The sequence below is a fragment of the Topomyia yanbarensis genome, chromosome 2 (genome assembly GCF_030247195.1).
Source record: "Topomyia yanbarensis strain Yona2022 chromosome 2, ASM3024719v1, whole genome shotgun sequence".
Classification (NCBI taxonomy): domain Eukaryota; kingdom Metazoa; phylum Arthropoda; class Insecta; order Diptera; family Culicidae; genus Topomyia; species Topomyia yanbarensis.
Genome location: NC_080671.1, coordinates 89,854,906 through 89,881,172, shown reverse-complemented (window position 1 = coordinate 89,881,172; position 26,267 = coordinate 89,854,906). Strand labels below are relative to the sequence as shown.

At 38.8% G+C, this 26,267-nt stretch overlaps 2 protein-coding genes across 8 annotated transcripts in view; one reads left to right on the top strand and one right to left on the bottom strand.

Annotated features, from left to right (window-relative positions):
* Positions 1-26,267, bottom strand: part of LOC131678804 (rab3 GTPase-activating protein catalytic subunit-like) — a 231,918-nt gene that overhangs the window by 154,975 nt on the left and 50,676 nt on the right. The window lies entirely within an intron of this gene.
* LOC131678803 (leucine-rich repeats and immunoglobulin-like domains protein 3) overlaps positions 1-26,267 on the top strand; it is a 570,421-nt gene that overhangs the window by 503,664 nt on the left and 40,490 nt on the right. For all 6 annotated transcript variants that reach the window (XR_009303737.1, XM_058959133.1, XM_058959131.1 and 3 more), the window contains exons 4-5: positions 24,732-25,220; positions 25,280-26,230. Coding sequence is in view for 5 of the 6 variants with exons in the window: in XM_058959133.1 (XP_058815116.1) it covers positions 25,062-25,220; positions 25,280-26,230 (1,110 nt within the window). In the remaining variant the exon portion in view is untranslated. The remainder of the gene's footprint in view (positions 1-24,731; positions 25,221-25,279; positions 26,231-26,267) is intronic.

Below are 26,267 nucleotides of genomic sequence, written 5' to 3'. Positions count from 1 at the left end.
AGTTCCAGTAGTACAAGAAAGAAAAATAATGAAAGAAAACAAAATTTAAAATATCTTGAAATCTTACAGATTTTGTAAATTTTTGAACTAATAATTCAATTTTTTTTGGTCTTTTGGCTTAAGTGCCAATACCTTATTTAGGACGGGTGGTATCCAACGGGGAAAAACGATCGGAAATGGTGAGTGAAGCTAAGCAATCATGTGAAAAAAAATTCCCCACCCAGAGGCGAGACTCGAATTCGCAACCTTTGAGACTCCGACCCAATGCACTAACCCTTATGCTATCCCTGGGTATGGTGACATCCCAGAAAGAACATATGATTATCCCACTGGCGACGGTGATCGTACCCTGCCTGCAAAGCGAGGAATCACACACAACATGATTGCTTAGCTTCACTCACCATTTCCGATCGTTTTTCCCCGTTGGATACCACCAGTCCTAAATAAGGTATTGGCACTTAAGCCAAAAGACCAAAAAAAATGAATTATTAGTTTAATTCGAACGGGTGGGTTCGCTCCCGTCATACCTTTGTTCACTGGGCAAGGGACCAGAAATCGACAGTCTTCATTAGCTCTGTCACCCACCGAAGTACGATGGGTAATGAACTAAAAATTAGACATCAGACGATTATAAAAACCCGGGCCTTGGTATCTAGCGGGAAAATTAAATAGATCAAATGTGTGTTGGGGTGATCAGCTGCCGTTGTGTGTGATTCCTCGCTTTGCAGGCAGGGTACGATCGCCGTCGCCAGTGGGATAATCATATGTTCTTTCTGGGATGTCACCATACCCAGGGATAGCATAAGAGTTAGTGCATTGGGCCGGAGTCTCAAAGGTTGCGAGTTCGAGTCTCGCCTCTGGGTGGGGAATTTTTTTTTCACATGATTGCTTAGCTTCACTCACCATTTCCGATCGTTTTTCCCCGTTGGATACCACCAGTTGTAAATTTTTGGTTACGAGCATTTTGATTGACAATGAGAATCGTATTCTGCAATAAAATTATCTTTTTGTCTGCCAGTTATTATCAAATTTTGAAGCATGTTTACAGCTGTTGCAAGAAAAACATTTTTACCAATTATTTCTCCGCGATGCAACCACATTCAATATGTTTCCATTTTCTTCAGACTTTTGTTGGCAAAAAATAGAAGTTTTAAAAATAACAAGTTTTTGTAGTTTTAGTTTTTAATATAATTTTTTTATTTTTTGAAGCATTAACAACTTTTTAACCCATTCATGCCCATGTTGTTTATGGACCACAAAGTTTTTAAACAGCTATAACTTTTGATTGAGGCAAGATATGCACGCAAAAAGAAGTAAGGCTAATAAATGTTACTATTGCCTTTCATTTGAGCATTAACAGTTACAAGGATCAGCTCTAGAACTGAAGTTATTACAATTAGTCTGATTGGATTCTGCTGGAGCAGTGCTGCCAGGGACCGTTTACGTTGACGACGGAAAATGAATTTTTCATATATCTTCGTAATGGTGCAGTATTTTTGAAAACTGATAAAACTTATCAATTTAGTCTGTCTTTGGCTACGTTTTCCACGCAATTGGACTATTGTAAATATTCTAGGAGAATTGAGCATTGGAAGGTAAAAATTGAGCAGCTTCTAGCACTACAAGGGAAGCATCTAACTTTATGAAATAAGACTTTTTGTGTTTCTTGATTTTACCGTTTTCAAGGAAAAATAATTTTGAAACCCTACATGGACTAGAAAAAAGTTGGGCATCAAAGGGTTAAACAGTTATATTCTTTTTTGTGAAGAATAGATTATTCCCTGCAATTTTTTCACGGAGTGTTTTGCTGTACAAAACAGAGATCTCGAGCAACATTTTTTTTTGAAACGGTTCCTGCAAAAACCCTTAGCGACATTTAAATATTGTTCTCGAATCAAAATGCTTTGCATTGCTGTGCAAAATTCTCTGAACCCATGCTGGTAAAATGTCTAATGTTTCAACTGTATGGAAGATCTTGGAGAAATTACTGTATTATAGCATCTATCTGGAAGTGCCTATTTGAACAGCAGTCGCTGTATCCAATATATTTTCTAATTTAGTTCGAATCAACGAAACGAACGAAAAAGTTATCTTATATCCGGCTTGCATTGTCTCAAGAACAAAGGAAACTGTTACTTCAGTTCTTGCCGAAGCGATCGTTTAGTGTCGAGATGTGTGAATATGGAAAACAAAGAACTCTGGTCAAATAACGTAACTTCAAATCTTTTCGTATTAGCCCGAGTTTTGGAATATTTACTTACAGGTTTCAGAGCTTAGGCTTGCGAAAGTCACCTCTATCCAATGCCATCATATCAGGTATCCAATAATGATAATTTTTGATTGATTGCTCCAGGTAAATAAAATCATTTTCTAGAACAATCTATAACAGTAATTCTCAACCTGGGGTCCGCGGACCCCTAGGTGGCCGTGAAGTCGTTGCTGGGGGTCCGACAATACAAAACGCAAGACAGTACCATGCTTTGCAGTTATCAATGACAGATTCCTACATCCTCATTCTATGATGAAACGGCTCACTATCATAAACCGTAGACAGCAGTCGCTAAGAAAAACTCATCTCCGACAATCAATAGCACAGTCTTCAATACTGCCGCCTGATCCCCAAATGGTTGCCAACTTTGTGACAGTTGTTCAAGTAATAACGGCAACTGCAAAACCGCAGAAACTGTGTGTATTAACTCCAAATCAAAAGGCAGATTTTTCAGTTAGAATGAAAATGCCAAAGAGGACGAATCCACATCTGTGATTTGTAATGGCCAGATGTAAGAAAGAAGACCCACCTATGATGGAGTCCCGCTACGAAAAAGGATTTCCATGTACCATAGCAAGTCGCGTGCACTTTTTTACTAGCAAACCAGAGATTTTGTGCTTGATTGTTCTACTTCACTTATGATTTTTCGGACTTGGGGTCTAACCGGTGCTAATACGGTGGCATTTACTGATGAGATGAATTCCAAACGCAAAATACCCTTTTTTACATTTCACTTGTAATCCGTCGATTTGTATAGCATTCTGTTAATACGCACAGCTGATTTTGTGAATTTGAAGTAAATACATCCTCTTTATTCCAAGATTAAAATTTGAAAAAAAAAATCATCAAGCATTTCAAGTATTTGGTCTCTGCATTTGAATCGTAATCAAATTTCATAATTCCAGGGTTGGATGTTCGTGGATATTTAAATTCGAAACCTAATCATTTTGAATCCAATGTTCTAAGCAACATAACAGTCTATTGTAATTTCGTAAGTTTATTTCGATCGGAGTGTCTTCTTTTCTACAGAAACCCATATAGTTTCTAAGAACCTTCCTGCATGGCAAGAAATTTCAGTTCGTCAACTTTTGTGTTTTCAATTTTGAGATGAAATGTGTACGGATTTTTCCTAACCCACAGTTGGTCAGCTTAGGTATACAATAGGACAATTCCCAATATTTGTTTGAGGATTTTCATCACCAAAACCAAATCGCTAATATAAAAATAACGCATAAAGTTAAAATATAGGCAAACCCGGGGCTATTAGGACCTACCTACTAGCAAATCGCCCCTTTAAGGTGGATAGATGTGAAAAAAGTTACCGGTCAAAAATCTTAATTGTTAGTTTGAAACCTCAGCTAAATTTTGGTGCCATAAAAGGTTCATTTGCACCACTCAATGGCAGCGCTATGCAACGATTTGCAAACCTCTACGTTTTTCCATTTTTTTACAATGTAGGGGTAATTCGGGCCGTCATTTTTCTTTAATTTGTTTTACAATGGAATTATGTTTACCTATGAATTAGTTAGGGCACTCCTTAAGAAGCAAAAAATATAAATTGCTTTACAAAAACTTAATCTGGTATGTCACAGCTGTCGATTGGCGGCCCATGTATTTTCTTTGCTATGGCGTGTGCAATGGTGTGCGCTGCCACAAGCCGCTGAACGGTGGTTGACGGAATAGTGGGTTCGAATAGCCACGTACGCTCATATCGCATAAAAGTGGTGAGCGTCTCGAAAATGTCTCTGTTTTCACCCAAACAAAAATCATTCCATAAAATAGGAGCCTCAAGCTTTCCAAAACACTTACCTTTTATTTTTTTCACTTTTATTTGTTGCTTTAATCACGGTTTCTCCATTATAATGATTTTTGTTTTGAGAATTGCAAAACAACGAAACACGTTGTATCTCATTTCTACAAAGAACACAGAATCAACTTCAGCTCTCAAAATTAATGTTTCAGAATAGCGCTTCCACGAATATGTACGATAGTCAGAAAGTCTTGCTATTTTCTGAGAAATAGAGGGGGTCCGAATTACTCCCACTGTCTTAATAGCCCCGGGTTCCCTTACTACGCATTATTATGTATCATTTAGACATTTGTTACCTGTTGTTACAAAAGATGAGGAGGTTTTATGCCCTCTGAAGTGAGAGATTGCTAGAATCTCAGCTTTAGCGGGTTTTCCCTAGCTTTGAAAGAATTAAAGAAAAAATAAAGAGAAAAATAAATTATGACCCGTTCGATCAAATGGCATTCGGCCAAATTGCTTTCAGTTCATTGATCTGGAATCATAAAAAATCACCGCTGCCCTATTTTCCACAGACACTGTCATATAGCCTTTTGATTACATATCAGTTCTTTAAGAAGAACTCCTTCAGAGGCGTCTTCCTTTCAGGGAAGAATACACGCGTGATGATTAATTAAAAACGGATCAAGAGAAGGCCGTAAGGGGGTGTTGGTTGTTGTCGCCGTTGGTTTTCTTCCATTATGACAGCAATTACAGCGGATGGATTATTATTAAACCTTTAACGATCTCGAAAACGTGGATAAGAAGAAAAAAAAGTTATCGCTTCACGACCTGTGGGGGTGTATAACGGGATTAAATGGGAATTGGGAGGGAGTTGGCCTGGTACACCGGCAGCAGCAGCAGCAGCAACCAGCACCACCTCGAGGGATTTAATGAACTCTTCACTAGCTAAGCGATGATACGGTTGGCAAAGGCGATTAAAAGTTAATTTCGTCTACGTGGCGTCGAAAATAATGAGCGGTTCGGTTTTAGCGCGCATTATAATGCAATTGCGATAAACTTGTATATCCGTAGCACCTGGAAACTGTTAAGTGGGTAGTTCTTAAAAGCCGAGTGTTTAAAGAAGGTCAAAGGTTTAAGTGTTTTATTGATGATGTGAATGAACTGTGAGTTTAATCTCTTTTACTGGTTTATTGATTCAAAGTTTTCTATAGTCGTCAATAATGTTCCTAATGGTTACTGGCTTTAGTGATTCAAGTTATATAACACAATCGGCGCATTTTTGGATATAAGAAATATGGCGACCACTTTGGTTTTGCAATCGTGAGAAGCATTTCTGATTTAGCATCATATGCAACCCTTTGATTTCTTTTTCGGTTCCCACCGAAACATAAACGTCTATTATTGAATTAGAATAATCGCTTTTTCTTCGACAAAAAATACCAGCAACCAAGACCCAAATCAATGTATCAGTTTTTTTTATCGACGGATGAAAACTTTACGACTCGTTACTGAAACATAGCCTATCAGAGCAAAAAAAGGCGCTCACCACCCGTGGCTGCAAAAACATTCCGACGCATTTCATCCGGCGAATTTGAACGACTTTTACCCTTCGAAAATTATGCTCCGGGAAAACTTTTTCCGCTGCCCTTGCACGGGGTATTCAACACCCGCACCGGCAAAGCTGGCAACGGTTTATGAAAGTTAAACAGATATTTCTGTTCCATCCAAACACCATGGGATGCGAAAACTACTGCCTGCGATATGCTGCCGAATTTACAGGCGATACCTTTCGGGTGAGTTTGGAGAACTCCCCTCCTAATTACCGAGCCCGATTTGGTTTTAGTCCATGACCGACCAGCCAGAGCCGAATTTGAATTGCAAATATTTAAACGATCTTACCAATCAGATTTTAAAGCATTTGCTTAACTGGCTGATTGACTGTGCTGCAGCACATCGCCCGAGCATCCAAACATCATCTTCGCGCCATTAATGTTGACTCAGCGACCGCGCGTATGCTAATCAGGACCAATGTGAATAAATTGAATTGCATCAGGGAGTGATATATTTGCATTCCAAATAAATCGACTGTTTGTTTGTGTGTGTGTGCGTGTGCGGTTCTCACTCCGGCCAGGGTAAAAGGTTAGCGAAAGCTGTGTTAGATGTTCGGTAGCATTGATACAAATTCCAAACCAGGAAAATCTGCCGCAGCTGCCGCTGGCTGTGCAAATCGCGATAGCGCACAATTTAACGAAGGTTACAAATTGAATCAATTTAGCGAGTTTATAACCGCAGCGAATTTACATGCTCTAATACAAACGTACGTACTATCAGTTCCGGATGGCAGTCGGTGCCGTTTCCAGTCCAAACATCACTAAACTTATCGGCTGCGGTAAAAATCGGTTACAGTTCAACCACCTGAACACCGGCAACGATGAGACTAAATTAGCGTAATTTATAATCGCTCCCAAATGGGAAATCTTCAACTTCCCCCCACAATTACTGAGGGGGGCGGGGGAAGGTACGAGCGAGGAGAACTGGCGTTTGGTGGTGGTTGTGGTGGTGATGGGCAGACATTCATGATTACATGAATTCATTTATTTGTTTGGGTTTGCAGTTTCCCGGCAAGAGCACCATTACCTACATATCCATATGTTTGCGAAGTTCAATGCAAAGTGAAGGCGTAACTGGCACGAGCGCGTGCCATTCAGCGAAAGAGATGGAGACGGAGGTAGAGCTTTAAAGGTCGGCAGATTTTCTTTCACGATCAAGTTTATGTGCGAAATTTTCGCTGCTGCGCTTTATTCGCGTATGGACTTCCGATGCTGAGTATGTGGAACTTGGAAGAATATTAACAGTTACTTATCACATTCTTTCGGACTCTAAGGGGGTTAAATAGAATCATCCGTCACTGACGAAGCGTCAAAGTTTGAATTAGAAAATCTGTTTAATCAACATGCAATGCAACATGCATATCAGCGGGGAAGTCTACTACGACCCTGTTACACAATGTTGTCTACAACAATGAAAAGGTTTTTTTCACAAAAGCAGTTAAGTTTAGGAGTTTTCTCGATATTGAATGTGCTTGACAACGTGTTTTTTTGAACCCATTTTGAAAGCAGCACGGGGTCATAAAGTACCTTCATATATCATGAACTGGATACACGCAATGCTTAGCAACCGACATCTGTACTCATCGTTAAGAGATAAGGAAACTGAGTGTCTGCGGATGTCCTCAAGGTAGTGTGCTGTCACCACTTCTATGGAACCTTGTCGCCGATGGCTTGTTGAGGAAAATTAAGGGAGGGAGGAAGTAGGATAAAATAATGCATTTTTTTGCGAATTTGTTTTAGAAATTCGGGTGAAGCGAATTGATCAAAACTTTTGTGCATTATAACGCATCATTTCAATAACATTCTCTAATTTGCCCTTGCAAAAATTTCGACAAGCCATTTAAAAACTACTTAACCGATTTGTTTCAAACTTTGCATACTCATTCTATGTAAAAATATCTAACCCCTATGTTGAGTTTTCGAGATAATTTTCCAACTAATGAGATTGGATGTCCGACATATAGTTTCGCCGATGATTATCATATAATGATCACCGGTATTTGCATTAACACACTTTTTGATATGATGCAATAAGCCTTATGCGTTATTGAGCAATTGTGTCTTCATGTTGAACTTTCAGTTAATCCAATTAAAACATCAAAGGCGTTTTTCACGCAACGAGGGATTACAACCAGAGCTCGTCCGTGGTAGTTCTTTGATTCTGAAATTATTGTCGCAGATCATGTTAAGTACGTTGGCGTAATTCTTGCCTCAAAACTTAAATGAACAGCGCACATCGATTTCGGAATCAAGAAAACTTGCATGGCCTTCGGCCAATGTAAACGGACTTTCGGTAAATCTTGGGGACTCAAATCCAAGTACATCCTGTGGGTCTACACAATAATTATAAGATCAATACTAGCATACGGGTGTCTTGTTTGGTGGCTGAAGAGAGAAGTTATGACAATCCAAACAAAGTTAAACCATCTTGAGAAAATGGTCTTCATGGCGATGACTGGTCGTCGCTGTTGTGCTATCTTATGACAAGCGCCATTTTGTACATTTCGAGAAAAACGATTTTTAAAGTTTGAGATTGAATATCTTGAAACTTATAAATGGTATAAACAATTCAAAGAACACAAATGATGCTTCTATCTATTCTGCATTAATCTCTCAAATATTATGAAAATCGGTTAACTACATTGCGAGTTTTCTTCAAAAATGTAAACAAAAGTCGGTCTCACACGTGTCATAGGTGTGTATTGATGACAAAATTTGTATGGAATGTCATAATCGTGCATGGAAAATTTTCCATAGAAAAAAATCATCAATTCTTAACTTTTATTCATATCTTTGGCTTCATTTGGTCTATAAACAATCGGTGAGATGCATTTTGAAGGAAGTTAGTCATGGAATCTAGAAAAAATAGCTTTTTTTGGTTACAGTGGTGCCAAATATGCTATATTTCCAGTTTAAAACTTAAATTGCATTTTTCTCACAGTTCGTGCATTTTTGTTTCGAAAATGATTATTCCATTGTATTTATCAGATAGTTTTACATGTAAAAACATCTCATACATAAAGATAATTAGAGCCAATCCCCAGACACAGTCATTTGAAGCAAAAAATTAAAAATTTCTCAGCCCGTTTCTCGCTATATCTCAGTAACCAAGCATAATGTCAAAATTCGCTAAACGCCACTTTGTAGAGATTTTTTAGACAAGTAATGTGGCATATCTAACTCAGTTTACCCCAAAATGGCGTTTGTCATAAGATAGCACAACAGCGACGTGGTGCTTTCTCGGCAACACCTACTGCTGCTCTAGAGGCACTCTTGAATAGAAAACCACTATATGTATTTCTGAAGCAAGAAGCACTCTCTTCTGCCTACCGCCGTAAGGTTACTGGGCTTTCGAACAGTAACCCCATAGATCGTGCAACTAACCACACAAGACTGTGGCCCAAAATGGTTACTTTAGATGAGTACACACTTCTCCCCAGTAACCTTATATTCACACGTAGTTTTCCTTGTAAAACTTTCAATGCAAGAATTCCTCCTCGCGAGGTTTGTTTGGCTGGATGGAGCGACAACTTAAAGAATATGTAGTTTGTTATACTTTGTCGAACAGCCGAGCCGGTGCTGGAGTCTATTGTCGTGAAATGATGAGCTTAAAGCAGTCTCATTCGCTTGGTAGACTGTACCATATTCCAAGCAGAAATTTTCGCAATTTTGTGTGGCGTACAATCGGCACTTCAACAGGGAATTCGCGGTAAAAGAATCTGTTTTTGCTCTGATAGTCAGGCTGCCCTGAAAGAGCTTAGTTCGACAGAATCGAGATCGAAATTAATAATCGCATGTCGAAGAACATAGCATTTCAAATGCTATCTTCCTGCTATGGGTACCTGGTCATTACGGTATTACTGGAAATGAATAGGCGGACGAATTGGTTAGATCGGCTGCTGCGACTGACTTCATTGGTCCAGAACCAGTTTTACCACTTTCGATAAGTTAGATAAAAACTACAAGGGGCAGCCCTATGGGGTTGCACGAGCTGTAGACGTAGGACTTTACTACCTAATGTAAAATATTTATTTTCTTAGTACATTTATAGTAATAATAAATCAAACATATTTCTTACGTATGGTTTAATCACAATCAATCAACATCGAATATTACATATTGAACCAAACCTTCTTGGTTATCAGGTCATTTCATTTGTAGTAGGTGATCGAATCCGATTAAACTTATTTAAGAAGATCTGAAGAAAGAAGACAGAAAACTGTGACCGAACTAATATCTGGAACTAAATCTTTATAGAATAAAATTAGCTTGTAAACACTTTTCGATTGTGTGTGGTAAAAAACCCGGACCAGTGAAGAAAAATCAAATTTTAGACAATATAATCACATTTCATGTATATACCAAGCATTCTAGTTATATTTTGCCATTATTTGTAACTTTCCTAAAGTACGCATACAAATATAGCGAATGCAGTGCACAGTGGTCCAGGAAGCGAAATTAGCGGGAAACAATTGTTAACGCATTCATCTTTAGGTTTAGAGATTTGGTGTCTTAGAAACATTTATTGTGCGTGACAAACTGCATCTTTTGGCTGAAACGGTTTTAGGGTGGTCCTTAAAATGTCAAAGTTGTAGATATTATTTCAAATTATAGTTCAGAGAGAATGATACTTTCTTCTGCAATATTCTAGAACAATCAATTCTGAGCAACTTTGTTGAAGATACTAACTTTGTATCTCAAACCGTTTTCATTTTATAGTGAGTTCCATGTCATAACTTAGGGTGTCTCTCAAAAAAGCAGTTTTCTCCGTACAGTTTTTTAATATGATTTTTCTCACAAAAGTACTTTTCAGTGTACTTTTAGAGCATGATTAGAGGCAACTTTTGCTGAAGAAAGAAAAATTTTATCTTGTCTGGTTCAAAAGTTATACTTAATTTTCACTTAAAAATACGCCCTTTTCAAATGTCGATATCTCAAAAGGGGGCAAACGAAAATTGATAATTTTGATTGTATTTGAAAGGCTGTACTTTTGCCTACAATATATTGAAAAATTGGAGAACGCTTTTTTGTCTTTCTCAAATAAATCAAATTTTAGTAAAAGCATTTTTGCGTATAATTCTACAGCGCTCATAATAAAAAATATTTGTTTTACGCGGATTCTGTGAATTCTTGTCAAGACTTTTCAAGGATCACATACATTTGCAGGCTTTTCATATTGCAAATAGGGTGATGACCCTATTTTGGGCTCGCTCGTTAGGGTGGCGCACTCTATCATTAATTACTCGACCTATGTACAATCGTTGAAATGCATATAAATTATGATCAATGCGTTGGGGTCAATATATTTGCTTTATTCTTGAGAACCAGTATATTAAATAACTTGTATGCGAGTGCAATAGAAACTAGAATCGCTTTCCTCTTACTTCCACCCTACCATACCACCAACAATAATGGAGCTATCGAAAATGCAAATATACACTGAAGTCTTTTTAGGCGGTTTTTTATGCGCACATCCCCTACATAAAGAAGCCTAAGTGTACAGTATGTAAAATACTTAAAGACACCCTCGTTCTTTTCTATTTAATCCCATTACCACTACTAGACTGCCACACATTATTACGACGACTAACTTATTCAGTTTTTTTTTTGTTGGCTGTGAAACGGTAAATCAAAAATTTTAAAAGAATTCTCGTGGTACAATACAACAAACCTTTCCTATGACCAAAACTACTGAAGCGATAAAGGGGTGTCTTTAATTTTTTACATACTGTATATAGGAATTGTTGCATTCGCGCAATTCTCTGTTTTCATCTTCGTCGATGAATCTTTGATCATACCCATTAATTTTTGTAGTAGAAGATTAGTTTGATGATTTGAAAACCACAATAAGCGCGTCTTTTAAAGATTACTGCTAGTGTGTGTAATACTGGGAATCGTTACCAAACATCTTAGCTGCAATGAGTCGAACTCTCATCAGTTCCCCATTTGATAATCAAAATCATGCTTAGTTTCTGGGTTTCAGTATTGCACTTGATGTACTCAATTAAGCGCTTTGCAGAGTGGTCTACCAAATCTACGAGAGTCGTTTTAAAGTACTTGAATGATTCTACTGTTATATGAAGGTCAATTTTGTTTTTTGGTTTGTGGTTAGTAGATTGCAGATCTTGATACTGCTACCTGCTAAAACTGTTCCTGCAAATGAACGAAATCGATTGTAAATTTGTGTAGATTTTGGGAAATCTTGGCAATAATTGGAAGCAAATTATAGGTCAAGTCATTGGTGATTGGTGGTCTTCACCATATCTGCATTATGAAAAGCCTGCAAATGTATGTGATCATTGAAAAGTCTTGACAAGAATTCACAGAATCAGCGTAAAACAAATATTTTTTAATATGAGCGCTGTAGGATTATACGCAAAAATGCTTTTACTAAAATTTGATTTATTTGGGAAAGACAAAAAAGCGTTCTCCAATTTTTCAATAAAATTGTAGGCAAAAGTACAGCCTTTCAAATGCAATCAAAATTATCAATTTTCGTTTGCCCCCTTTTGAGATATCGACATTTGAAAAGGGCGTATTTTTAAGTGAAAATTAAGTATAACTTTTGAACCAGACAAGATAAAATTTTTGCCTCTAATCATGCTCTAAAAGTACACTGAAGAGTACTTTTGTGAGAAAAATCATATTAAAAAACTGTACGGAGAAAACTGCTTTTTTGAGAGACACCCTAAGTTATGACATGGAACTCACTATAAAATGAAAACGGTTTGAGATACAAAGTTAGTATCTTCAACAAAGTTGCTCAGAATTGATTGTTCTAGAATATTGCAGAAGAAAGTATCATTCTCTCTGAACTATAATTTGAAATAATATCTACAACTTTGACATTTTAAGGACCACCCTAAAACCGTTTCAGCCAAAAGATGCAGTTTGTCACGCACAATAAATGTTTCTAAGACACCAAATCTCTAAACCTAAAGATGAATGCGTTAACAATTGTTTCCCGCTAATTTCGCTTCCTGGACCACTGTGCAGTGGTCTTAATCATATATCGAAATTATAAATATACAAGAATGGAAAACAATTTTATATGTGCACAAGATGCGTTTTTGCAACGGTTTTTCAAGTGACAGTATATTCATTCATAAATAGACATTGTAGTATGTACCTATTAGTAGAATCAAAATACTATAGGCTGAGTGGAAATGAATCACGTAATGGGGAAATGAATCAATGAATTGATCGAACGTAAATAATAAACTTTCGTTGTGCAATTTAGTAACAAATTAGATCTACCTACCTACACATTCGCCTCAAACATCAAACCCAAGCGCACAAAGCAAAATGAATGAACGCTGATGATGATGGGTAGAGCGAAAGAGACAACTAATACCACGACACTATGTTAGCCGTGTTTGCAAATGGAGCTCGCATGTACAAACTATTTTGTGTACTATACATAAAAGTGTGCTGGAAACGAGCACAACACAAAAGATAGCATAGTGTTTGAACGGAGTCGCATTCACTGGGTAGCGTACTTCCACAAACAGTGTAACGGACTTCTAACTCAGCTACACTGGCTGTGAAAACACACAGCGTAGTGATCTGCCTCGCCTGCCGCTCAACAGGTTACTGAGCGTGTTCGGCCGAATCCGTCCGTTTAAATAGTCGATGATGACGTCATTCATAGAAGCGTAGCGCGCTAGGTACACAAATCTGTCGTGCTGGACTAGGGAAGCGCTATCTTCTGTGTGTAAATGCGCGATATTTTGACTAAGTTGTTCATTATTTAAATTTTTAATGCCATGATATCAAAAATCTTTGGGTTTATCTATTGGAATCTATTCTTAGAAGTATTTCGGGTCGATATGCGCAAAAAATTTGAAAATTTATCGTGAGATGGCTGAATTATATGCGTTTAAAATTGGACCACTTTTCGTTACATACCATTTTTGTAGAATTTGCAACGTGCACCCCTATGTCGAAAACAAAGACGTAGTCCTACGTCAAACCATGCCAACCATTGGCGTAGCTTGCAAACTTGCGTTCAAACAAAGACTTTTCTGTCGGCAGTGAGCCCGAAAATGTAAAAGAATTTGAAGCATATGTAACTGTCTGAAATTGCGTATCCGGATTCTTGGTTGTCCATACATAGATGAACCTATGTACAGAGAGTTGAAACTCAAGGATATGCTATTCTTTTTAATCCAGTGTGGTAAAGAGCTATAATTTAAGCCGTATTTGAATGACAATATCTCTTCGGGAGAGTTGTCGTTCTGTTATTTCAATATCCCCTCGGGGATGTTGATATATCCGCTCACTGCTTAAATAAAAATTCTTATTCCCTCCAGGGGTTTGTTCCTGTTATTATAGCACCTGCAGTTCGTTCAGCATCCTCCCGGGGGTGCAGAATGCTCTGTTTTAATAGTTCTATGTCGTCATTTTCCTTACCCCTAACCTTACCACTTCCTTAGTCCTTCCCATTAGGGAAATAATGAAAAAGCATGGTAAGGCGCAAATCTCCGATCAACGTGGGAAACGTACACTCTTAGAAAAAATGATAATTACATTTGACGTAAAGAACGCAGCGACGTATTTTTCTGTCCGATAATAGGATTTTGCATGCTATGATATGTAAAATTGAATATTGTGACTCTTTTGATGTACTCAGACTAAATGACCTAGAAAAAGCCGAACATTACATGCAATAAAATGTAAATTTATGTGAATTGGGACGCTCCTTTTGTGTGCATCTGGCAAGATGTAAACCTACATGATTTTTTTGCTGTGTACCATTTGAGCCAATCTCTACTGATTCCTGATATTCAAAATTTGCGGCAATTGACTTGTTTGTACTGAGAAAATATCCTATCAAATTATGTCCATTCCGTTAAGAGTAAATATCACATTCGACGAAATTGCATTCGGAAAAATATTATTCGACCAAATTGTAAAACAGCATTCGACCAAAAATACTATTAAGTGAATTGACCTATGTCAAATAGCGTTCAGTGAACAGATGCTCGGCCATATGGCCGAACACCCTTCTTTATCGACTCAAATCTAAACATTAGGCAATATTAGTCAATGAAACCACACACTGACCCCCTCTCAAAATAATTCCGAAATATATCACGATTTTATTAACACTACCGTTCGGCGTTTTTAACACTACCTGATACGAATCGAGTAGAGGTTCGAATGAATTTCCTAAGGCCAATCACGTGCGCGGAAATCGGCTTGAATGTTACCGAACACTGTCAGCGAAAATGGAACATACCACTCGTCTGCTGAAAGGAAGGGAAGCAAGACAGGATAAAGGCAAACCCTTCGGTGAAAGGTGGGGGAAGTAATTTTCCTTACCTGCACATTGGACGTGCGTAAATGGATTTTCATTTCCATTTGCATGTTCAATTGTTGGTTTGGATGGCTTACACAGATCACTAATGGATGATGGTAATAAAAGCAAATTCATGGAATGGAATAGCTTCGAATGTGAACTGTGCAATCTTTCTTCCCCAACGCGTGTAGCTATTTCAATGTGACAAATACAAAATGATTTCAATTGTACATTCGAAATCTTGAATTTGGCGTTGATTCTGTACATTGTATAGATTGATTGTACCGATTTTCCAACAATATTACAAATACATATGATACAATGTTTATTTGAGACTGGCGATGGAAAACAATGTCTCCCTAAGGGGGGGTAAGGGTTTCAGCGTTAAAAAAATCAGTTTTTTCGCCAATTTTTTTTAGAAAGATGGGTGAAGCTAATTGATCAAAACTTGTTTACATTATACTACATCATTTCAATAACATTCGGTAATTTTTTCATGCAAAAATATCTACAAGCGATTCGGTGTGGAAAAACACGATTTGCGGTGTTAACTGCCATTCAAAAACTACTTGACCGATTTATTTCAAACTTTGCATACACATTCTATGTTAAAAATACCTAACCCCTACGTTGAGTTTTCGGGATAATTTTTCAATTATATATTCAATTTTTCATTTTATTATTAGCAAAAAAACCCTTAATTGAAAAATTATATCAAAAACTCAACGTAGGGGTTAGGTATTTTTAACATAGAATGTGTATGCAAAGTTTGAAATGAATCGGCCAAGTAGTTTTTGAATGGCAGTTAACACCGAAAATCGTGTTTTTCCAGAGACGTTTCACAAAAAGCTTCGCCACCGAATCGCTTGTAGATATTTTTGTATGAAAAAATTACAGAATGTTATTGAAATGATGTAGTTTTATGTACAAAAGTTTCGATCAATTCGCATCACCCAACTTTTTAACAAAAAAAAAGACAAAAAATTGATTTTTTTTGCGCTGAAACCTTTACCAAACGCCCCCCCTTGATATTGGCGAATTTTTTTCAAATATTACCATAAAATTAAAACTGCAATGCGTTAGTGCCCAGTGGTTGTACAGTTGCAAGACAATTTAAATCAATTGGTTTGGTTCTCGTGCGCGCAACTTTATATTGCGAGCGGAAACCTTCTTTCGCGGAGACGAAACATTTGTCTACCTGCGTACTGCGTGAGGAAGGTCATTTGAGAGACTGAGAGAAAGAGTGGATTTAAATTTTGTTCTAAGTAAAAGTGGGTTATATTCTGTTAGATGAGAAATGGTATATTTATCAGAAACTCAGACAAAATTGGGTTAAATATTAGCAATCGCAAAAATGGTTCAGGGTAAGAAAGGTCTAGAATATTAATCCATTTTCGCACTTATAAAATAATAGATTCATAACAGACGTTGGGAATATTTCTTATTCGGACCTATGGGTGATGAAACTTCTTCAGTAAATTCAGTACATCAGTAGAATCGACGCCCTAGAAATCGTGAGATATTGGATCAGTATAGGGCAGTTGCGTTGTGACCTTAGATGGACTGAAGTAAGGTGATGCACATTCAAATTTGCTGTTCAATATTGCTCTTGAGGGAGCTTCCTGGAGAGCTAACGTGCAACAGATCGGAACTATCATCACAAGGTCTCTTTGGTTTTGCGGGCGGTATTGATGTAATTGGAATCGATCGTAGAGCAGTGGAAGAGGCTTTCGTGCCTTTTAAGAGGGAGACAGCGAGGATAGGCTTAGTCATCAACTCAGCCAAGACAAAGTACATGGTCGCAGGTAAAGAGAGAAGCAGGTCTAGTGGTAGTGGTTCCGAGGTAGTGCTTGATGGTGACGTGTTTGAAGTGGTCGAAGAATTCCACTTGCGACAACTATGTTTCCCATTAGGTAAGAAGGCGTATTTCAACTGCCAACAGGGCCTTTCACGGTCTACGTAACCAGCTTAGGTCCCGCAACCTGCAAACGTCAACAAAATTCGCCTTATACAAGACACTTATCCTCCCTGTCGCTCTTAGAACCCAGATAGGAGAGCATTCGGAGTCTTCGAGCGTAGAGTGCTGCGGACAATACTCGGCGGGATATTCGAAAATGAAGTGTGGTTCAAACGAATGAATCATGAGTTGCACCAAGTATACAAAACTACGGATATTGTCAAACAGAAAAAATACACCAGACTACAATGGGCTGGTCATGTGGGGGATGGGCACTAGATGTCGGAAACTGATGGTTAAAGCCGTTTGAAAATTCAAGGCGGCGACTTCCGGTTACATGGAAACAGAAAGAAGTAGCAATATCGTTGTCATTTAAATGGAGGTGCTCAATAGACATCAGTAATTGATGACGCAATTTTGAAATCCAACATGGCGCTTTCCGGTTACCACAAAACAGTGAAAAACCACCATTAATATGGGCGTCATTTGAAAGTCAGTAGACATCAGTAGTTGACGATTTACGCCATTTTAAAGTCCAATACGGAGTTTTACGATTACCAGAAAATAAAAAGAAGGGTTCTGCAAAACGAAACGCTCGACTTGGGCTAACGCATTGAATGACATTAATGTTGCATTACGAAGATGATGATACTGAATGTAAGCAACTTCCGTAAGCCAAAGGGATGATCCATAAATGACGTAGCATTTTTTGAGTGATTTTTAACACCCCCCTCCCCCATCGTGGCATTTCGGCACAAACCTCTAAACACCCCCCCCCCCCTGGTAATTACGTAGCTTGACGGTAATTCTCCCCCCCCCTTGTTCCCGTAAAATTAAAAAATAAATAAAAGCGATATTAGTTATTCCACTTTAAAAAAGCTACGTAGCACATGACCCCCTACCCCCTGTCGTCACACATCATCACAAAATACAAAACTCCCCCTCCCCCATATAATGCTACGTCATTTATGGATGATCCCAAAGCTGTATTTTCACCTTCAGAAGGTATTCCACTTCACAAAATCTCGATCGTATTGAACAGTATTGAATTTAAAGTCAGCCGGAGTACAGCTTTTTCATCAACTTTGCTCATGACGACAAGAATAATCCAAAGTTTCCTTTCTCCAGACAAGGTAAACTAAATCGAGTTTTCACCCACTAAAACACTACTTAAGGTCAATTGCAGCGGACCGTGATTCTTATTGTGATATTGAGTGTACGGCTCAGATGTACGGGCATAGAGACTTCACGATCGCGTGGGAATGAGCGTGTATTTATTCGCGCTTCAGATCGCTTTGGTCAGATTATAAATGCAATGGCATCCACTAAATCATCGGCTCGTCTTTGTCTTGGGCATAGTTGCGCGTACATGTTCGCAATTGCACGTTCGTGTTTGCATATCATCGCGAAGGGCTCGAGCGTTTGTATGTTGTGTGTGCTAATGTGAATGTAAATTTGCGTGTATAAATTTGATTTGGTAACCGTGTGGCTATTCGCAAATTTGCGCGTGTTCTTGGATTATCGCACGGGTCGTGAATCCGATGCTTAATTTTCAGTGTACGGTAGAAGAGAGTGAGTTTCTCCATATCACTAGAGTCCCCATTCATTTCACCGTGTTGTCTAGTGGATACGAGCATTATTGGTCCAAATGAAGGTATAATTGAAGGCTGCTAGGACCGAAGGTAGAGATTTTCGAATGTGATCGATTGATGAATGTGCGAACACGGGTATTCGTAGGTTCACACTTGAAACAGAGTATATAAGTTAATAAGTGCTAAAAGGTTGCCTTGATCACCGGGCTGATATCGTGTGGTTGAGATCGCGGACGTAGGCGTACGTGGATAATCGCGAAGGGCTCAAGCGTTTGAATGTTAACGTGTTTGTCGCGTGTGCTAGCGTGTATGTAACGTCGCGTGTATAAATTCGATTGTATTACCGTGTGTCCACTTGCATAGGGACAATTCATAAATTACGTAACGCAAAAATTGCCCAAAATTGACTCCCCCTCCCCCCCATTTAACAAATTGTCACAAAATTCTCCATCCCCTCCCCTATTGCGTAACAAATTTCTAGAAAAAAATTTTTTTTCTTCGGTGAAAACATGTTACGTAACGATCTAACTAACTCCCCCTCCCCCCTATGTCACAACTTGTCGCACCCCCCCCCCCCCTAAAAGCGTTACGTAATTTATGAATGGTCCCATATTCGCGTGTGTACTTGGGTGATCGCGCGGATCATGAATCTGATACTTGATATGGGTGTACGGTTCAGATCATAGAACAGAGTGAATTTTCTCATATCACTAGCATTCCTGGTAATAACGCCCTGAAACTAGTTGTCTAGTGCATATGAGCGATTTTTGGTCTTATGATCCAACTGAACATTGGTTCTAATACCGACGCTAGGGGCTACCGGATGCGACGTTTTCATGATTGCGTCGGCACGTGAGTTTGTATAATCGTACTTGAGGTCACATTTATTAATTCGTATGTGTTAAAAAGTGCACCTAATCACAGGGTCATTTTTGTGTCTACGAGATCACGGGTGTTGGTTTGAGCGGATGAACGGCATTGCATGTTCGCCTTTACGACCAATCGCGCATAGCTCGAGCGTTTGTATGATAACGAGTTTGATCGCGAAGGCGTATGTGTAGTGTGTATGTGTCTTCGTTTGTATAAATTCGTCTAAATCACCGTGTGCTTGCATATTTGCGAGGACTTTTGAATGTTCACGCTATCCACGATTTTAAGTTTATGATTGAGATCTAGAAAGAAGTAAGGTTTCCCCATATCGCAATAGCATCCGGCGCCCAAAGACTTCTAGTGTATTTTTGAGACACACCACTCCGGGTCTGAATGATAGTTGATCACGTGGAAACGGGCGTTTAAAGACATAAAAATGGAATCCCGGAAAAACGCTGTAGAAAACATCCCATTGTGTATTTTTTCTTGACAATTTGAGTAGAAGTAGTTTAGAGTGTATTGTTTACACTGTATTTTTATCGCCGTCATGAGTCACTCGAAAAGCAACGTCGTGAATTGATTTTGCGCAAGCGTCTGAAAAATCTTCAACTTTCTCATCGGGACATCGGAAAACAACTTGGAATCGTACAGTCAACGGTGAGCCGTATGGTTAAACGTTACTACCAAACTCGAAGGAGAAATACGGTCAGAATAAATGTTCTATTAGTGATCAGAATCACAAACTTGCTTCGTCCAGGGATGTGGTCAAAAAGTAGAATCTGTCCAAGTCTTTTGTTCAGAGAGCGAAGGACCGGGAGAGACTGCATACGAACAAAGTGCAGAAGACTCCAAATCGTGACAAATGGCAAAATACGGTGGGAAAGTCACGGGTCCGGAAACTGTACACCCAGATGCTGACGAAATCTCATTGTCTAACCATGGATGAAAAGACTGACGTCGAGACGGACTTCCGGCAGCTTCCGGAGCTGCTGTTCTTCAAACGCCCAGCACAAGTTTGATGTTGCGGAGACAGTAAGGAAGCCAAACCTTTTAAAGTTTGACAATAAATACATGATTTGGCAAGCGATCTGCTCATGTGGCAAACCTAGTGTGCCGTTCATGACTACCGGGACTGTAAACTTGGAGCTCTACCTCAAGGAGTGGCTACAGAAGTGTCTGCTTCCTCTGTTGAAGTAACACGAGGGTTCTACGATCTTCTTGCCAGATCTAGCTTCGTGCCACTATTCAAATGTTGTCCTGAAGTGGTACGAAGCCAACGGAGTCCCTTTCGAACCCAAAGACATGAACTAAGGCCCATCGAAAAATAATGGGCAATTATGAAGCAGACACTGCGGAAGCATCCCAAGGAGGTAAAATCTGAGGAAAACATGGAGAAAAACTAGGTTTTCGTACCAAAGAAGATGCAGCCAGATGGTGTACAGAATCTAATGAGTGGTGTTAAGCGTATGGGGCAAACGTATGGTTACGGCATTGAAGTTCAATAACATTATTATGCCAAAATTTCGGGTTATATTTTACTGTACGAAAGTTTGAAATAAATCGGTTCGCTAGGTAATTTTCTACAGCATTTCTTCCGTGATGCAATTTGAAGTGGAACACCCTTTATATAATCGCATTTGTGACGGCGTTGGCAAATTCGTGAGTGCTAACATATTGTATGCGAGATCGCGGACGTAGGTGGATGCGGATGATCGCGATTGCATGTTCGTATGCGTGACCAGATTTGTATTACCGCGAAGGGCACAAGTGTTTTTGGTTAATATTTGTTTGATTACGTGGATATGTGTGTTACATTTCGTTTATAAAACCGTATAGTTGTTTGCCATTTCGCATGGATTTGTGGATGTTCGCACGGGTCATCGTTCTAAGAAAGTGAGCTCCCCGTTCTCACTGCAGTCCCCAGTTAGGGCGCCCTGAAACTTGTTATCTAGTGTATACAATTTCCGTTTGGTAGAGTGGGAGCTTCTGGACGAGTACGATTCATGATTTCGCGAGAGCGAACGTTTGTATTGTGTCGCTCGAGACCGTGTTTATACATTCGTAAGCGCTAATACGTTGAATTAATCATCGGGAAGATTTCATTGTTGCGAAATCGTGGGCGTGGGTATACGCGATTGCATTGGATTTGCAACAATTTATACAACCTGTTATACATATTTTAACATTTACAACAGTAGAGTACAGTAGTTAGATGAAACTGGCAGACCTGTCGTAACATCACACCAATAGAAATATTTACTTCCGTAGATTTTCCGACTGGTTAAGTTCCAAATTAGAATGTATGTAAAAAGTGCTAGTACTGCGACCGCAGCCGCAGATATCCTGCCAAATATAATGCATTTATAAGCATCTATAATTGAGTTGTATTTCGTAGCTTGGCTCTAATCATCATCAATTTGTTCTGGGGGAGCCCAATTCAGTTAATTGCTAACTTTGCATGAATTCACCAGCTAGTCACTGGAACCTTTGGATATCTTTTCTGAAGGCAGGGTTACCGCACATGTGGATTCTTTCTAATATTTTTCTGTTGTCTGTTTTTTTAATGAATAAGTTGCACAGGTATCGAGATATTAACGAAAATTAACAGACATGTTATGACCCTCTACTACCTGTCGTTAAGGGGTTCCTAGTACCGACCCTTTTTAGCGAGTACCTGTTCTAAGGTACTGAAGCCCTCAGTACCTGTAGTACCGGTAAAATACCGGTACCGGAATATTTGAACTAAACTTAAAAAAACCAGAACGAAATAAAAAGTATACTTTGGTATCCTTTCATATGTTTCACAATTACCTTCTGATTTCGCCATAGCAGAAGCGAAAAATTACTGCTATCAGTAAAGCAAGCAATAAATTTCTACTGACTTGTTGCTTATCCACTGCACAAACAGTACAGTATCGTTCCTCCGGCTGCGCAGTTAAATCAAAAAACTACAAAAGTGGAACGTGCTTCTAGTTCGAAAATTACCATTGGGACGGACTTTAAACAAACTCGAATTAGACCAAATGTGCCGAAGCTGGAAGCTTCAATGAGAAGAACTTCGTATAGCACAACAACGTTTGAACCAGAGGTGTAGAGGAATGATGATGAGTTCGATGTACGTCGACTTGCACCGCACTCTAACTTGGAGTTCTTCAAAGAAATTTATGTTGAATTACGGAGAGAAGTGAAATCCATTATTCGAAGAAACTTTTTCCTATATATTTTCAACAGTTTGAAAAGATTCAGTGTTTTTTTGCCAAAATGGTGCGATCTATTAATTACGTCTAAATCGTTAATTTTGGGTCAATGACGCCTTCGAAGGAATTTGTGAACATTACAAGCCCTTTCATGCGGTGTTGTTATTTTAACGATTAATCTCCCTAAAAGTGAGATATACATACCAACTTTCTTGCAAGTGCATATATTAAAATTATGTCTTCAGCGACTGGCATAGAGTAAACTTTTGCCAACAACTTTGCTGAAGACAAAGTTTTTTTCTTTAATATCTTCAACATTGTTTGTGGATGATCCTTTAAAGTTTATACTATAGCTTTTAAATATCATTCTGTTCGGCATACAACAATGACTTTTCTTGTGCGTTTTTAAAGATATTTGGCAATTTTGTTGTTGTTTTTTTTTTATTCATTTCGTTTATTTGATAGGCACAAATGCGTTAGCTTGGCGGAGCCAAATTCTTTTGTTTTTACATTTTGGATATTTTAAAACTAGGAGGTTACAATGTTGAAATATTTTTTTTAAAAGAGAAAATTTTTACAGCTATCTTAAGACTAGAAATAAGATTCTATATACAAGAGAGGGGGCAAAAGATTTTTTTTATGAAAAGTTTTATAACAAGGAATTCAATAGTAATAGTTTTTTAGGAAATATTTACAGTTATCTTAAAACTAACAATATAGTTTGGTACACAAAAGGGGGAACAAATATTTATGAGAAAATTCACAGGTGTTTTAAAACTAGGGATACAATTCTATTTACAAGATGGGGGACAATAGTTTTAACAAAGAAGTAAAATTACAACTATCTTGAAACTAGGAATACAGAATACAAATTTGAACTTTTTTTAGCGGAGACTTATGCTAGGTCAAGATATTCAGAGGGGGGCTATTTTTTTTGTTGTTGATTGATTGTTCACGTGGAAACGGCTGAATTTACGTCAATAGTGTTTTAGAACTACTCATCAAAAATACCAAGGTTTGTCATTTGCAGTTATGATTTTCGTGATTAATCCTTCTATAAGTGAGATTTTTCAACTAATCTTTTTCCTGATAGAAAAAATGAGCTGACGTTTTAGGAAAGGTTGCGGAGATTGCTTTCACAAAAAATCGATGCTGAATACAAGAAGTCTCTTCATTTATTGCTTAAAAAGTTATATTTTGTTATATTTGGATGACCCCAAAAAATATTTTTTATTACGCACAATTTTTCTTATCTCGATTATTTTCGAAGATATTTAACATTTATTGTAAAAAATAATAGTTTTGTTCAAATCATCTATAACTCAATTGGAGATAACGAAAGACAAGACTATAGCTGGCTGCCCGTTTTTGCCCGTTCAAAAGTTATTACTCTTAAAGCTTTTGCTAAACTTTAATCAAAATTACCCAATTGATTTAATCCAATTTTCCCTTTTGGGAATTAATATTGCATAATGCCAGGCAATGACTCCCTAGCCAAAAGACAAGAGTTCGTTTTCGCTTTCTCATTAGCAAACCAGAGCTTCTGTATTTTCTTCCCAGGACGTCACTTGGGACAAGCCAGTTACTTTAGACGTTCACATGTGTTTGGTATTTTCTTGTGTCTAATTAGTGCTAGTTTAGATACATCGTCTAACTAGATACCCAGTTAGTGCTAGTTACTGACGAGATGAATTCGAAACACAATAAATCAAACTTAATTTATGTTAGGTTTTGTGCCCTTAATGCGCAAATTGGTTTAATCCAATTTTCCCTTTTGGGATTTATTATTGCATTAGTAGAACATTGTAACTCCCACTACCACCAACTTTCGAGAAAGTCTGCCAAGCATCGGAACGCATCTCGAACTCAGAACACCCCATTATCTAAAGTGGTTCTTGCTTTAATAGCAATTGATGACCCAGTTCGATGCCCCCATCTTTCAACCGGAGCAGCAGGGATCGTTTCCTATCGATAACTGACCCTGATAATCCGCCTCAGCACCAAACTTCCCATCCTATATCCTCCGTCCACTACTTCGTTGTGCAGCATTCCTTTCGTCTTAGCTCATCCGTCGCGACTAAAACCACCAGACAGTGCAAACGAGCTTATCATCAATCATATTTAGCAGTAACGGATTTGTATATTTTCATTCTCTTTTTCTCTTTTATTTTTTGCGCTGTTACAGATTGCATCGCCAGCATCAGAAACATCCCCAATCGCGAAAGCAGCTGAAGCAGTTACAACTCCATCGGGACTAACCGACCCTCGCCGGTACTTAGAGGAAAATCGATTTACCGTGTGAAACAGTGCGTAAATAAGATAGAAAAAAAACTCCACCGAATGTCTGCGGAAAATTTCACCTCCATCCCGACGATATTCAGCACCGAACTGGCCATTCGTAGTTAGTTCCCGTGCAGTTTTAATTGTTCAATTGTGTTAACGCTGCTTCGGCAGTTGGTTTATAGTGTTAAAATTTTCGTTACTTGTTAGTTGACTAGTGTTTATATTGGCCGAGATGAAAACGTTACGAAATTTAGGATTGCTCATTTCGACGCTCCTGCTCGTCAACTATTCAGTGGCTCAGTGCCCCTGGCAGCGGGAGGTGCCCGATCTGCAAACTTCATGTCTATGTGCCTATAACCTCGGACAGGAACTGTCCGTGCAATGTGATCAAGTGAGTAGCAACATCCTCTATATTAATCATCATTATGATATTCAATTGTCTCCCACTAGGTCGATTTTCCAACACTGGTTGAAGCCTTAGATAAGTACGCGCGATCGACGCCCCTCGATCTGCTGTACGTCAATAATTCGACGATCGAAAAATTGGAAGCAAATGTCTTCGAAAACCTGAAACTGTTCAACGTACAGCTAAGCAGCTGCGACATCCGGCGGATCGACGATATGGCCTTCAAAGGTCAGGAAAATATCCTGAAGAACTTGAACCTGCAAGATAATCTACTTGACGAGGTTCCCATCCGGGCGTTGAAGATTCTTAACATTCTAAACCTGCTCGATCTGTCCAAGAACAGAATCCATACAATTCCCAACGATGCCTTCAACGGCTTAGCCAAACTGTCAACGCTTAAGCTGAGTGATAACAATGTCACACTGGCTCCCTATGCCTTTCGAGGGCTTGAGAACAGCCTGAAGAATCTGAATCTTAAGGGTACCAAACAGAAGCGAGTTCCGGAAGCAGTCCGTGGGCTTAAGATGCTTGCCTTCCTGGATCTGTCTCAGAACGGTATCCGCGAGCTGCCGGGAAGCGCTGGAACGCGTACCTTCGAAGGTTTGGAGGCTCTCACAGCTCTGAATTTGGAGCGAAATCTCATCCAAACTCTCGGTGAGAATGCCTTTTCCGGTGTACGAAAAACATTAAGCTCGTTAAGTTTGCTGAATAATCTCCTAGCGGAGTTCCCCGTCGGTGCTATCCACTCGCTACGTGAGCTGCGAGTACTGGACATTGGTTTCAATTTGCTAACTGCCTTGCCGGAAACAGCATTCCGTGGTAATCCGGCCGTTACACTCCTAGCCCTCGATGGCAACCCACTTCCAACCGTGCCTGAAAAAGCTCTGCTCCATCTGAACCGAACATTGCGGGGCCTATCGCTCGGCGGTAGATTCCTGCACTGTGACTGTAAGCTACGCTGGGTAGCCGAGTGGATTCGAAACGGTGATTTACAAGTAAGTTAGCTAGTTACCAGGTGGTTTGTTCAGTAGT